This window comes from Chlamydotis macqueenii, chromosome 2, assembly GCF_036417535.1.
Source record: "Chlamydotis macqueenii isolate bChlMac1 chromosome 2, bChlMac1.mat, whole genome shotgun sequence".
Lineage (NCBI taxonomy): Eukaryota > Metazoa > Chordata > Aves > Otidiformes > Otididae > Chlamydotis > Chlamydotis macqueenii.
The window spans coordinates 145506454-145522385 of NC_141557.1; the positions used below are offsets into that span (position 1 = coordinate 145506454).

At 44.0% G+C, this 15932-nt stretch overlaps 1 protein-coding gene across 1 annotated transcript; it reads right to left on the reverse strand.

Moving 5' to 3' along the window:
* Positions 1–2224: 2224 nt before the first annotated feature.
* Positions 2225–13389, reverse strand: KCNV1 (potassium voltage-gated channel modifier subfamily V member 1). Its single transcript, XM_086742563.1, has 4 exons — positions 13321–13389; positions 12583–13095; positions 10477–11003; positions 2225–3066 (listed from the first exon to the last, which is right to left on the reverse strand). Exons 2-4 carry the CDS (start codon positions 13062–13064, stop codon positions 2555–2557), a joined length of 1521 nt encoding a protein of 506 aa, XP_086598689.1. The 5' UTR covers positions 13065–13095; positions 13321–13389; the 3' UTR covers positions 2225–2554.
* Positions 13390–15932: the final 2543 nt, after the last annotated feature.

The window sequence follows — 15932 nt, forward strand, 5'->3', positions numbered from 1 at the left end:
CAGTAAGTGCATGGCATAGCTTCATGTTTTAGAGTTGTAAAGTCCTGTACTGTTTGCTGCTCAGTACGAATGCTCTGGTTCTTCTGTCTGTACGAGCTGAAAGCAGAACTCGCTTTCATCTGCAAAATGATTTGCTAGTCTCAGCCCATAGTGTGAGAGATAACCTTGCTGCATAAACAACATGATTGACAAACACTTCTTGGGAGACTTTGAATTTAAAATCAAGAGGTCTGAAAATAGAAGCCAAAGAAGCTACTGGATAAAGTCTCAGCCATGTTTCCCCATGGGCATTTCTAGGAATCTTTATCTCCAGAGCTGGTGAAAGGAGTGAATCAACTGATATATCCCAGAACATTTCTCTTGTTCTTTTGAGTCCTTCACAAAAAGCACAGGATGCAATAAAAGCAGCCTTTCCCTAAAGAGAATCAATCAGCTATCTAACTGCATTTCCTTTCTCAAACAGAGATCAGATGCTGTAGAAGAAAGCACAAAAGACATTACAAAACAGCCTTCCCACAATGAAAGCTTCTTCCTAATTCTCTATAATTAGAATGACTTTTGAATGAGAAACAGCCTGTACAATTTGTGCAGCCTGAGACAGTTCCTGCTCCAAGGAGCTATGAAATAATAACCTAGAGTGGGCTGCATCAAATCTTCCCCTGCAGAATTAATTTTGTCCCCTGGACATCAACAGGAATTTTGTGATGGATTCATAGAGTATTTGGGCAGAGGGGAACACTGTGATAACACAGCTTGCTGTCTGTGTAACACAGACCATGAGGCTGACCTACGAATTTTCACACCTAGACAACTTCTGGTAGAGCAAGCCACAGTCTTTTGGTTTCCCGTGTTTTCCCTTGGCTTCCTTCTGACCCTGGTGACAGCTGCATGTGCTTCATGGTCCTAAATCCAAATGCTGACTGACACCAGCTGACAAATCAGGAGAAGTTTCATGCTGAAATGCTACTCAGTTTGCATCAAGCTTGGAGCCTTTGAAAATTTTCCTTGTTGTGTTATGTTGACATCATCATTTATAGGGAATGGGAGGAAAACACACTATTGTTTCAAAACAAGTATTGTTCAATGTTTATTAAAAACAGGTTATTTCACCCATTCATATATCCTCAAAGGCAGTTTAAGCCTTCTATATACATAAATACCTTATAAAATTAAATAGCCCACAGTTAATAGATGTTTATTTTTAGTGAATATGTTGAATTAATGTCGTATGTAAATAATGATTGTACTTATATTGCCCAAAAGAAACATGAAATGAGAGAGGTTTATGATTTTATGATCATGATTCTGTGATTTTTCACGATTCTATGATTCTATTATTTTTTAATTTAAGTTACTAACCTACTAGTTGAGTTATATGCATACTGTGCCAATGTCATAGTCTAGGACAGTCAAATTATGTTAAAGAAAAGCTTTGTTTCCTAAGAATGATATTGTCCCCCTGGAGAGGTAAGTGGTGGGAAACTTTACTGAAAGTACTTTTAATTATTTTAATTTTCCACTTTGATTACTGCATTAGACTAAGCATCCAGTCCAATAAGAGCTCATTTTTCGTTTGGAACAAAAGATTTTGATGAAGGATTTTTCTAATAATGGGTCAGTGAAGATTATTAATTTTTTTTTAAATCTGGCCCCCTTGGAATACCTACTGATTTTAATGGGAGACAGAAACACAAGTAACTTGTTATCTTTCACCATTTCTGTTTCTTTTGATATCCACCAGTGACTTGACTTGAGCGCAAAAACTGCTTAGCTACACAAATAAGTTATGGGAATCAAAACACACAGACAAGGCATAGTTCAAACTAAGTTTATAAATGACTTCTATGCTGCAAAGGCTGTATTTGCTCCTGCAACTTCCAGAGCAACTGCAGAGGATGATCTACATTACAACACCTATTTCACGACTATTTTATACTTTGCTGCAGATCTTGCATCTGCTTCATACTTTCACCTATCTCCTGACACCCACCATGTATCTGGTAGCCCTCCCCCAGCGTCCAGTAACCTTTTTCATGCAAATGGAGTAGAAGATGAGGACAAGAAAGTGGGTTAAGATGAAGCTTGTTATAGGAATGTCATCCTAAATTTATTCGATATTTCACTTCCTTAGATTTCCCTTTTCAGCTTTTCTTAATGTCTTTGACTTTTGTTCTTCCAATGCAAATACAAATCTTACAGATCTTTAACATTCGAAACACTGTGGCAATTTTCACTAAGACTTTATTATTAGACATTAGCAAAGACATAAGATTCATAGACAAGTGTTTGCATCATTGTTTTACTTTGATGGACCCATTATTTCCCATCTTACCCACTACTATCCAGTTCTGGAAGCAGGTTTCTGAGCTCCTTGAGAGAGTCCATATTACGAATTCTACCTTTTGTATACGATAGTTACCTCAGTCTGTCCAAGTAAGTAAAATTCCAGCTGGAAAAGCAAATATACTACGTGTCAAATAATAAAAAAAAGAGGTGCTTAACACTATATTTTTGAAGTAGTCTATTTGTTATACAATGCTAAATAATTTAAAAGTCAAAACCAAAAATCATCTGCTCCACTGCTCCTTGTACTTGCTCTCTCTCTGCTTTTCAACCTTAACATGTCCATGACACTCCGTGCATATATGTCTCGCAAATTAACATTGATATTTGAATCACTGGATGAGTTCTTGGTGAGTTTCTTTAAAGCTTCTCGCTGCCGAAGAGCAGCTTCTTTTATCTTCAGTGTAAAATAACAGGCAGAAAAGCGGTCATTTATTATAGCTATTGGCAAAGCCAAAACCAATATTCCTGATAGTATACACATAAAGGCCACTACCTTACCAATGGTAGTGTCTGGTCTAATGTCACCATAACCAACAGTTGTCATGGAAGTTGTTGCCCACCACCAAGCACCAGGAACGCTTGTGAAAGTTGTGCCTGGCACACCTTGCTCAACAAAGTACTCCACAGTGGAAAATATAGAGATTCCTACAGAGAGGAAAAGCAGCAGAAGGCCAACCTCCTCGTAGCACTGTGCGATAGTCATCCCAAGAGATCGCAAGCCTGAAAGACAAGAAATGCAGTCAGTAGGTTGATTCATGTAGCTGTCAGCCTAACTTCGCAAAACATCTCTTACTTAAAAGCTGACTGCCTTACGTTTTTCTTTGACTGCTAGCGAACATGCCTTAAGAAAAAGGGGTGCTGCTTTCAACACTACTGGGAAAATGTGATTTAAAGAAATAGATTAAAATGTCAGAATGAACCACTAACATAATCTCAATTTCCTTAAAATAGAACATAGAAATTCTCGTCATTACTTATCATTTGAGCTATGTATGCATATAATTTAGGAAAACTAACCAATCTTGATTTAGTAATTGGCTATAACAGAAGATCTAGCACAGTTTTTAATAAGTTATCTAAATAATCATTGAAAAACACACTAAAACACTTGCTCCCTACTTTGAGTTTGCATGTGCCAAGCTCCTGTTTTCCAACCATGGTTATATTTTTCTCTTGTACCAAGCAAATCTCGGTTACCGAATTTGTGTTCCCAGGTGGGTGCTTAGAGCCTAGTTCAGTCACTCAGTAACTTTTTCTTTGCTAAGTACTACTTTCTATCCTTTTACAGTTCTCACAGCCACTTGTTGATCCCCTTTTCCCCTCAAAACCTATCAATATTTGTATCTAGAGACATCAAAGCAAATACAGTATTCCAGCAGCAGCTGCACTGGTCCCAAAGCCAGAGACAGCAAAGCCTTCCAATGCAAATATGGTATTCTCTTAATTCACTGATATGTTGCATCAGTCCTATTGCCCATGAGCTGGTGATTTTAGATTGGTTTTTAACACTGTTCTTTAAAAACGTGCTATGTTTTCTTTAATAAATGAGAAAAACAATTATTATGCATTGTTCTTCATGTTCTAACTATCCCAGTGTTTGCAAAATAGCTTATTGGAGCTCTGCCTCTGCTTGCAGACTTCACAGGCTCATGAAGGTAACAAGCAATTCGATTTGCTTTTCTTTCCTCAATCTCAATCCACAAGATGTTAAAATTTCTTCTTGCTTTAGGCTCTTTCTTTTCTTCTTCAGGTCTAATGGGATTTAAAGTTTTTGTTTATGTACAGGAAACAGTGGAAGTACATGCTAGAGTTTGTAGGGAGTTTCCTTTCTCAAAATTTTCTTCTACCAACTCCAGTTAAGGACTTAGAATCATAGAATCATAGAATCATAGAATGGTTAGGGTTGGAAGGGACCTTCAAAGGTCATCTAGTCCAACCCCCCTGCAAGGAGCAGGGACATCCCTCACTAGGTCAGGTTGCTCAGAGCCTCATCCAGCCTGGCCTTGAACGTTTCCAGGGATGGGGCCTCCACCACCTTTCTGGGCAACCTGTTCCAGTGTTCTATAACTCGCATCATAAAAAATTTTTTCCTAATTTCTAATCTAAATCTACCCCCCTCTATTTTAAAACCATTACCTCTCGTCCTATTGCAACAGGCCCTACTAAACAGCCTTTCCCCATCTTTCTTGTAGGCCCCCTTCAGGTACTGGAAGACCGCTATCAGGTCTCCCCGGAGCCTCCTCTTCTCCAGGCTGAACAGCCCCAACTCTCTGAGCCTGTCCTCATAGGAGAGGTGCTCCAGCCCTCTTATCATCTTCGTGGCCCTCCTCTGGACCTTCTCCAACTGGTCCATGTCCTTCTTGTGTTGGGGGCTCCAGAACTGGACACAGTACGCCAGGTGGGGTCTCACCAGGGCAGAGTAGAGGGGGAGAATCACCTTCCTCGACCTGCTGGCCACTCTTCTCTTGATGCAGCCCAGGATGCGGTTGGCCTTCTGGGCTGCAAGGGCGCATTGCCTGCTCATGTTGAGCTTCTCATCCACCAGCACTCCCAAGTCCTTCTCCTCAGGGCTGCTCTCAATCCATTCTCTGCCCAGCCTGTATTTGTGCCTGGGATTGCCATGACCCAGGTGCAGGACCTTGCACTTGGCCTAGTTGAACTTCATGAGATTGGACTTGTCCATATCTAGGTTTGATATTACTATAATGATGATCTGTTGGTTATAATGTTTATTACAATGATATATAGTTTAAATCTGCAACACAAAGGCAATACAATATATGAGTGTAATCTTTTCTCTGTTAATGTGACTGCCTCCATATTTTTAAATTGCACTAAGATAAGCAGTGTAAAAGCTGTGTGAGACATTTGCAAGGATCCAGATCAAACTCTCCTCTTCCAAGGAAGTTGCTATCATCAATTGCCCTGTAAAACGTACTACCGAACAAGGTAGAAGAAAAAGTCCTTTCAGGTGACCTGCAAAGCAGTTACTCCAACTTAATATTACTTCTGTAGCACTTCTTTTCAAAGCATAAATGGGAACTGTAAAATCCAGGATCTGCCCCTTATGATGGATCCTGAGAATACCGCAGCTAAAAACCAGTTCAACTCTTGCATAAACCAGGTTAAAATAAGGAGGAACAGGTCAGTGACTGCTAACTCTTTGTATCACATTGATGACACCTTCAGTAAAGTATTTTTCCCATGGGTAATTATTCGGACTGTTAAAGAGTCTGAATTTTTTTTTAGCGTTTTGAGTTCTATCATCCTCATTTAAAACACAGTACTGATAAACTGCAGAAGGTGCAGAAGAGTGTAACAGAAATTATTCAATGTCTGGAAAAACAGAGCTTCCAGCTGCCTCAGTTATCAAAAAGAAGAACAGGTATTGAAGAGGTATCTTGGTTATCATAAAGGAAAATAATAAATAAAACCCCCTTTAATTTGTTAAAGTCAAAGCAAAACAAAAACAAACAAAAAAAAACCCCACAGAAGCAGTGCCCGGACATTGAAATAAAAAAAAATTCAAATTAATTTGAGGAGGGTACATAATCACTATAATGAATTATCAGTGAAACAATGATTCTCCATCTCTTCCTGTGTTCAGATGAAGTCAGAAGACATTTTTAGATGAGTCTATGAATCAGACAACTTACTAGACTCCTCAGTTCATTCTAAGTGGGAATCAGTTGGTGTATTCAGAAGAATAATATATTCTGATATATTCTGCTATATTATATGAGAACTTTAAAAAATGTCTCTGAGCCCTAACACACAGTCAAACCAGGGCTGGTCCAGCACAGACACTTCAGCAAGTCTTACGACTTCCATGAGTCCCCCTTGCCAGGAGCTATAACAGCTTGGTTGTTCGTGCTGGAAGGTGCTGAGACTGTAACAGAGCTGGCGTGTGGTAGGCGAGCAGCCCCAGCCCTGGGGCCAGAGGAAGGGGAGGTGTTTCTGCCATGCAGGTCAATACTATCTCTCTATTGCCCAAAAGGACTTGGCAACACAAGCTGATGTTCCTCAGCTTCAGTTTGCACACAGCGTTTAAATAATCCTGAATTTTTGGCACTAAAAGTGCTGAAGTTTTGCCTTTTCATGTATCCAGAGGCATCTCATCCTGACACATGCTACAGCCTTCTCTCAAACATATACCCATCGCCATCACAAGTAAGATGCTCACATCCTACTTCACCTCAAGGAGTCAGTCTGTAAGTGCTTCCCAGAGGAGGATCAGCAAGGCTTCACACAAAACAGGGCCCCAGAAGGAAACAACAGCTGAGGAGCATCAGCGAATGTGAGAAACACAAGTTCAGTTCTCACCTATTCTTGAAGCTACTCAAATCCATCATTTTGATATCTCAGAAGAGTGGTCTCACCCTCTAGCTATGCATTTTCTGGATAGATGTACTACTAATTTCTCAGTTATTCCTTGATGAAGTATAGCACTTTGCATAAATAGTAACACACTCATGCCATGAACCCCGTAAGTACCGTACGCAGACAGTACTCATGTCAGTCTAGCCCCGGTGTTTCGAGGCATCATATCCCTACTATTAGCTGAGTTCAGCTTTCAAAGGGGCAGAAATGATTCTCTCATTTATCTTTTCTGTCCTTCTCCCACAAAAAGGGTTAGGTTGCCATTTCTTTAAAGTAAGGAAAATAATTTGTTTTTTCCTAACTCATTTCTGCCCCTGAGAGCAGAGCCAGGCTGCTGTTGTGATCCTGGCTTTGCTATGGGTCTGCACAGTATTACAGAAACCTTCTCCTTGTGATGGTGATCACCCCAACTTGGTGAAAGGGGAGTTGCTGCCTGCAGCCACAAATTTTCTCACCTCTTTTCTTCTGATCTCGCACTCCTCTTGCCACACAAACAGGTGAGCAGTGCATGAAGCTTTCTCTGGTCTGAGAGTGCAGGAGTCAGAGAGAAGCTTCACGGGGAGGTAGCTTTAAGCTGCCAGATCCAAGAAGTTGCAAGAGCCACCCCTAAACATTGAGATTTATCAGGACTGCCTAGGTAAGGCAAGGAGGATGGTGTCTGTGTACAGTAATTATGGGGTTCATGTCATATCAGCAGCTGTGGTTAGGGATGCGTTTAGAACCACGTTGCTAACAAAACTCTCTTCTACTACATACCTCTAGCAATAAGAAACAAGGCTTCAGATCTGATAGTGTATGTTTCTATTTTGATTCTGCATCCAATTCTGGAGCCCCCAACATAAGAAGGACATGGACCTGTTGGAGGAAGTCCAGAGGAGGGCCATGAAGATGATCAGAGGACAGGCTGAGAGAGCTGGGGCTGTTCAGCCTGGAGAAGAGAAGGCTCCAGGGAGACCTTACTGTAGCCTTCTAATACTTAAAGGGGTCTTATAGGAAAGATGGGGAGAAACTCTTTAGCAGGCTCTGTTGTGACAGGACAAGGGGCAATGATTTTAAAATAGAGGGAGGTAGATTCAGACTGGACATAAGGAAAAAAAAATTTACAATGAGGGTGGTGGAACACTGGAACAGGTTGTCCAGAGAGGTGGTGGATGCCCCATCCCTGGAAACATTCAAGGCCAGGTTGGATGAGGCTCTGAGCAACCTGATCTGGTTGGAGATGTCCCTGCCCCTTGCAGGACGCTTGGACTAGATGACCTTTAAAGGTGCCTTCCAACCCTAACTGTTTTATGATTCTATGATTTATTAGGGCAATGTTTCATCATAGTAGCAGCATCTTCTCTGACAGAAGATCGAAACAGTGACTTTCTACATTGAAATTATACAGATTTGATTCAGTGTTCTGGGCCTAAGTGGGCAGCAACTGAACTACCAAGAAGGAAGCACAGCAATGGTAATGCTGCTTTGGGTGGTTTAAATAGATATGTATGTTGCTTCTTGTATGTTGAAAGTGGTGCATTGGTTCCAGTAGAAAGACGATAGCTCACTTCCAGATTAGGAGACAAGATTTTTATATAATTAATTCACTTGTACCTAACATGGCATTACTAAACTCAATATTAATGTAACTCAATATTGTGATATAAAGTGTGGTAATATTTTATTGAATTTCAGAATAAATAGACACAAAAGATTAGACCATCCCTGAAAGTTAATATACCTGAAGTTAACAGTTGTTATATAAACATCTGGTTTCAAGTTGATAGGAAAAGTCATAGAACTCAGTTTCATGCATTCATTCTGTAACAGTAAAATGCAATAAACTGGAGACTTTGTAACTTGACTCAGTATACTTTTGGATCAGTATTTTGTTATTCAGCACAAAAGTGCCTTGATGCATTAAAATATTTTTCTTATTTTCAAAATACAGTTAAGAGAGGAATGCATTCACATTACAGCTACCATTAAAAGTAGCCAGTGGCCTTTTTTTTTTTTGCAAAAAACACCCCACGAAACCCTGTACAAGTTATAACGAAGTACAACAAACTCACTGACAGACTGAATCATTACAAGTTTCCTTTCAACTGCTTTCTAAGGGACAATTATGCATCAGAAGAGGCATAATCTAGGGTAGGCAGGTACGATTAAGATACTTCCCACTATGGTTATGCTCAGTAGCATTAGAGTTACTCCCTGCCATTGGTAGGCAGGTTCATTACCCTTCAGTGGGAACAAAAATAAGGAGACACATTCTGCTGCAGCAAGCACACTGTAATGCCTGCTGAACTGGGGCCAGTTCACAAACAGGGTTGAGATGGCTCTCCAAAAAAAACCAAAAAAACCAAAAAAAACCGCAAACAAACAAAAAATGGAGAGGCAATAACCTATTCCCACTTCATGGCAGAAAATGCTGGAAGGGTACATCGAACGCCATGTAAAAATGACCGTCACCATCTTCAGAACAGGCTAATACTGCAGGATAGGGACTATGATTTACTATGAGGATCTAATTTTTCAAAGCTCCAAGTGCTGGGTGAACATTTGTCCTGTCAAATTCAGCACCATATTCAGCACTGATTTAAGTGGGGGCATAATTAAATCATTTTGAAAGTGCCAAGGGCTGAACAACATCATGGCATGGAGAGGGTACGGCAGGAGTACAGCTTTTATTCCTTCATATAGCCAGGCATGCACATGCCATAAAGTAGTAACAAAAATGGTGTAAGTGTAAGGGGAAATGCAACACCTTCCAATAATTTCCAGCTTCCTCTGACAAATTCCCACTGGAAACAGTACCTTTTATGCCTTCCTTTCACCATTCAGGAAGAGTGAACAAAAACGTTCTCAGAAATGCATTTCACCTTCCACCCTACCCCTGCTTGCTGTTTATCCATCTGTCTGCTGACCTGTCAGGAACAGTTGGACACAGAGGGCCCCACACCAGTGGATGAACACTGACTGAACCTGACACTGCTGCTCCATGCTGCACTGAGGTCCAGCTCAGTAAGTAGCCCCCAGCTGTGCCCCACATAACACAGATACCAATGTGCTCAACAGGGCCAGAGACCCCCTCAGCCCACTACCTGGTAAGATTCAGTTTAAGTAGTTTTGAAGCATTCTCTACTGCAGTTGTTTTCACAGAAACAGAGAATGGTTTGGGTTGGAAGGGCCCTTAAAAATCATCCAGTTCCAACCCCCCTGCCATGGGCAGAGACACCTTCCACTAGACCATGTCACTCAAAGCCCCATCCAGCCTGGCCTTGAACACTTCCAGGGACAGCACATGTACCACCTCTCTGGGAAACTTGGTCCAGTGTTTCACCACTCTCACTGTAAAAAATTTTTTCCTTCTATCTAGTTTAAATCATCCTCCTATTTTAAAACCATTGCCCCTTGTCCTATCACAACAGACCCTGCTAAAACGCCTGTTCCCATCTTTCTTATAAGCCCCCTTTAGGTACTGGAAGGCTGCTATAATGTGTCCCTGAAGCCTTCTCTTCTCCAGGCTGAACAGCTCCAGCTCTCTCACTCTGTCCTCACAGGAGAGGTGCTCCAGCCTTCTGATCATCTTTGTGGCCCCACTCTGGACTCACTCTAAGTCTATGATTCTATGCTTTTCACAAGCCATTACTGCTAACAGATTGGGTAAAAAAGGTTAAGCAGAAATGCACACAAAATGGAGCACTGTGCCCAGGGACAGCTGTCGCAGGCAGCAAAAACAAGAAGTATCACTGCCATGGCCGAAAGTACCTGTTGAATGTCTTCCCAGCTTCAACATCCGCAGGGCTCTGAGCAGTCTCAGCACTTGGACAATGCGCCCCACGTTCTCCAGTTCTTGGGAGCTCTCCCCACCACACAGACTCTCCACCAGCAGGGTGATGTAGAAAGGTAAAATAGCAAGGAGGTCTATGATGTTTGCCACACTCCTTAGGAATCGACACCGATCCCGTGCACATAGGAACCTCAGAACAAATTCCACAGTGAACCATGCAATGCATAGGTACTCCAGGGCATCCAGTAGCGGTGGAGCCAACCAGCTTAGCTCTACCGAAATCAAAGCCATGTTGGCAATGGAGACAACAACAAAAGCCATAGACAGTGTGCCGAAAGTCCTGGCTGCTGCAGAGGAGCCAGGCTTTTCTAAAACTTCCCAAAGTTTTTGTCTGACACTTGGACAGAGGCTACCAGAAAAGTCCTCTTCTTCATCTTGGGCATCCAGTTCTTCTGCATCTTTCTTGATGTCTAAGGCTTCACTCAGCTCCTTCCTCCTGAAGTATCTGCCCAGGAACATCCCCAGAGAGATTTTTAATATCATAATGCATATGTTTTTATTATCCTCTACCACATGAAGCATGAGAATACACGCTAAAGCTCCTACCTTATATGAACTCACAAAACCCTGATGTCAAGCATTTGGTTGAAGATTTTGTTAATTGGGACCCTGCAGCATGTTTCCACTGACCTGGTATTTCCATTCTCCCATTTCACAGTGATAGTTTGTATGTGGAGAGTAATTTTATTCTGATAGTGTGTTATTTCTATGGATCATGTTGACTACAGTAGGATCTGCTGCATGACTAACATGCATTCTTGTAAGCAATCCTGGCACAACCAGACTCTCTGTTTCTAAACTGTCCTCAATTTTATTAATTCTACTGCATTTTTATTACATTGGCAAATATCTGCAATACTAAAAGGGAAGGCATAATAAAAGCCATGCAGTTCATGGATGAAGTTCTGATCAATAAGATGACAAGTTATCTTTCTTTCTTTCTTAAATATATGGGTCCTCACACAACAAAGTGCACAAGCATCTGTGCTGAGTAAAACTTACACATTGTAGGTGCATAGTTGAGTGTTTTGTTAGAGCAAGAGTATATTTACAGAACAATTTAATGAAACAAAAACATTCCCAAAGTACACTAAAAAAAAAAAAAAATCAGTTTCTATCCTATCTGTATTTCTTACCTGCTAGGGTAGGATAACTTTAGTATCCTTTTTGGATGGGGGTTGCTTGTTTGTTTCTTTCTACTAATTTTGACATAACCCCTTTAGATAAATAGTAGTTATGCTCTTCAGAGAATTAATTTCTTCAATACTAACAAACAAATCAGTAACGCTAAAAATAGTGGGGGGAAAAAAGTAAACTACAAATAGAATTAACAGAAATATCCTGCGGTGGTTCAGTCAAAATCCACCCTATTCCTCAGCTGCCTGTTACAATTTGTCTCCAGTGAGCAATGTTCCTGCTGCTGCTGCCCCCTCCCTGTAAGCTGCTACATCCATGTGTGATGCTTCCCGTCATGGCTCCTCCTGGAGCCACGCCACCCACACTCAGCCTGGCAGGTGACCACCCCCACTTCTGCCTCTCCAGCTTGGATCTGGAAATACTCCAGAATAGAAAGCGTGGGGTGGGGAGGCTCCAAATCTCCCCAGCACCATGCCTGACTCTACATCAAATCCCTCTTAACTAGGATAACCCCAAACCGGGTGACTGATCCTTTAACAATCTTTTTCATCTGAAATATTGTCCAGGGCCAGTCTGAAGCCAGTGCAGGACAATCCAAATCCTGCTTCTGTTAAGGTCTCACTAGCTCAACCCCACTACCAACCTGTCCCTCAGCAAAGTTCAACAGCAACCTCACCCAACACATTTCCCATTTTGTACACCCATCCACCTCCAGAGCAGGATTCAGGGCTGAACTCATCCAGCTTTGAGCACAGTTTTCCCAATGCTCGGCAGGCTACCTCGCCTACCCGCACTGCTGGATCTCTCACCTGAGCATCCCTGCATGCAAGTCAACGCTGAGCTCACCCAGCCCACAATCTCACGCACCGCATCTTCCCACAACTTACCGGTCTCTGCAGCAGGAATCGATGCTGAGCTCATCCAGACCCCAGTACTGGATCTCTTGCAGGAAGGAAAGTGCACAAAGCTGCTCCATCACATGCAGCCTCCCTGTCTGGTAGTAATTCAGGATGTAGTGAAATGCCTGTGAGCTGCGGTCAAAGAAATACTCATTCTCCACGAGGTTGGCATCATCACAAATCTCAAGGAGCCCGGAGGCCACATCCCGGGCAGCAGAGACCACTACAGCCAGTTTGCCAAGACGGGTGTCAGGGTAGCAAGACAAAGTTTGCTGGGACATCACAAAGCGGCTGCCTCCTACATTGATAGTAAAGCAGTCCAAGGAGGGAATGACCTTCTGGAGCAGGGGCCCCTGCTCTTCCTCACTGGAGAAAACACTGGAGTCCAGGGAGCCCAGGGATGTGCTACTCCCCGGTTCCTCCAGGGATGCTTGGGAAGAGAGAGACATGCAGCAGGGAGGCGACTTCATCCTGTAGCTGCCAGCAGCAGCCCACACTCTCCTGGATCGAAAACACAACAAAGCTGCAGAGAAGACTGCCCCGCCGGGGGCGGGGTGGCCGGGCCAGCCTAGGAGCGCATCCCTTGCCTTTGGCTACCGTCCCGGAGACACCTCACCGTCCCCGCTTCCTCCGAGCGATGCCTCCATCGGAGGCAGAGGTTGGGCAGGGCGGTTGAGCAGCACAACCCTGCCTACACCTGCGAGGATACAGAAGGAACAATGATACCTGAGGCGGCTTCGCCTCCTCCTGCCCGGGCCGGCGGCCGTCGGGAAGCGCCCGGCCTCACCTGCCCGCCGCGGCCCCGCATCTCCAGCCGCTGGGGCGAGGGCGGAGGAACCCAACCAGGACACACAACACGGGACGCCGGCGCCGGGTTCAGCGTGGTCTCCGGGCTGCCAGGGGACGCCCCCCGACAGCATCCCGACTCCCGACAGCATCCCCGACCCCCGCCCGCCCCGGCCCCACAGCTCTGTCCTCGGCCCCGGGGCATCCTCCCCCCTCCCGCGCCGTGATCACACCTCGCCCGTAGCCGCTGCCGAAGTTGCCCCCCGCCTCCTCGCCGGGGCAGCGGCTGCGGACCGGACATCTCGGCACGGCTGCCTGCCCTCCTCCCGTCCCGGCCAGCCGCCCCCCGCCCCGCCTCACCTGCCCACCGCCCAGCCTTGCCGCCCTCCCTTCGCCGCCAGCCTCTGCCCACTCTCCCACCTCCAAACTTCTGGGCAGCGCCTCCATGGCGGGTCATGTGCTGCGGGGCGGGGAGGGGGGTGGGGGAAGGGGGCTGAGCGGACGCGGGGCGGGCCGGGCTGGCCTACCGCCTCTCCCGCTCCGCCACGCCCCGCCCCGCCCCGCCCCGCCTGGGGGTCGCTGGACCCCGGCGGGGGCTGGGGCAGGACCGAGGCCGGAGTGCGGGGCCGGGGTGGGGAGCCAGCCGCAGGTGTCCGCGCCGGGACAAAGCAGACCTGCAGGCTCCTCCAGGCGAGTTCCCGGGGCGCTTTTGAAGCCGCCCCGCCTTTAACAGGCGTGAACCCGAACGCGATTCTGAATAGATGATGTATCCCCACGTACGCTACTCCCACGACCACAAGTCTGAAGTCACGCAAGTAAAATGGTCGTTGTAAAGGCCAGTCGAGGTACGTGAAAGAGCCTATTTTAACCCAGCTGCCGTCAGCCTGTTTTCTAAAATACTCTGGAATATCTTAGGCACTGTTCTGTGCTGAATTTGTAGCTCCTCGGTTAAACAGTGCAAGACTTAGGTTCACCCTCCTTACTTCTTCTCCTATGAAGCAGTTATTTCTGACAAATTTTGAATACTCACTTTTGCAAATTTGCATTTTCTGTCACCTCTTCCTCCTTGCCGGGGTGGGCAGCTGCCTGTGTTTCAGTAGAGCCTGCCAGGAGGGGAAATTCTGTAGCAAGCGAAGTGTGGCTTTTTGTGTCATGCCACCAGCGTTGTGTGCCATACCACTAGCTTTTGATTCCCCATCACTTGTTGCATACAACATATCCAGTTATGGACCTTTCTCACATTTATTTCACAGATATCTCATGATCATAGAATCATAGAATCGTAGAATGGTTCGTTTTGGAAGGGACCTTTAAAGGTCATCTCGTCCAACCCCCCTGCAAGGAGCAGGGACATCTTCAACTAGATCAGGTTGCTCAGAGCTCCATCCAACCTGGCCTTGAATGTTTCCAGGGATGGGGCCATCATGGAAAGATGATGGTTCACCTTTTGGAAAACTGTAATCTTCTCTATTCTACATGAAGATTAGCTGAACATGTACCATATTGTAGTGTTGCAACACCCACAGCAATCTCTCTGCTTAGCACTTGCTGGTGGAGAAATCTACTCCCAATGACAGCTGGCAAAAAGTGTTTCCTGGTTGGAGAGAATCTAGAGGAAAACAGCAAGGACAGGGTTTGAAAGTAATGGCCCAATATTCCCATGATGGAACAGCTATGGCGGAGTGGAATGGGCATTATAACAGTCTTCAAATACATGAAAGGCTGCTTGCAAAGATGAAGGGTACAATCTGTTCTTCTTGGCTGCATATGATAGATCTAGAAGTAATGGGATTGAATGACAGGAAGGACATTTAGGGTAGCTATTAAGAAGGTTTTGGTGAAGCAAGTGAAGGAGATAATCTGGGATGTTGGTCTCTGTTACTGGTCATCAAAGAACTGACTGGATAAGGATCTGTCAGGAATAGCAGAGATGTGGTGCTTCCTTTCCTGAGGCAGGCTGAAAGGGTTAGATGACCTCCTGAGACCCCCTCCAGCTCCATAATTCTTTATTTCATGTGTGTAATAAAAAAAAGTAATTACTTATTTGCATAGACATTCTACTTTTTATTGTTTCAAACAATCAAATTGAAAAATAATTCAAGTGAGTGATCACAAAAATGTGAATTAATTTTCCATCAAAACTATCAGCAACTGCTGCTATGAAGCCAGCTTTCAAATATAGCCCATTTTTAGTCCAGGATTGCCATTCAGGAGTGCAGTCCCTCTGATGGTTAGCACTTAAGCTAGTACTTAATTAAAAGTAATAATTAAAAAATTCATTAAGACCATCAGGAAGACCAATTCATTAATGAGAATTAAGTGCCTCAGAGCAGCAAGATGCCTTAGTGAGTGTAACAGACTCATAATTGTTCAATCATAAAACTACTCACTCAAACTCTTTTTAGACTTTTTTTTTTTTTTTTTCAGTAGTCATTCTTTCCATCAGCTGGAAAGACTTTTTCAAGCATATTTTCTCCATTGGAAGGGAGATCTGGAAACACTCCCCTTCCATCACCATAATTCAAAGGACAGGTGCTTCCTCTGTTAATCCA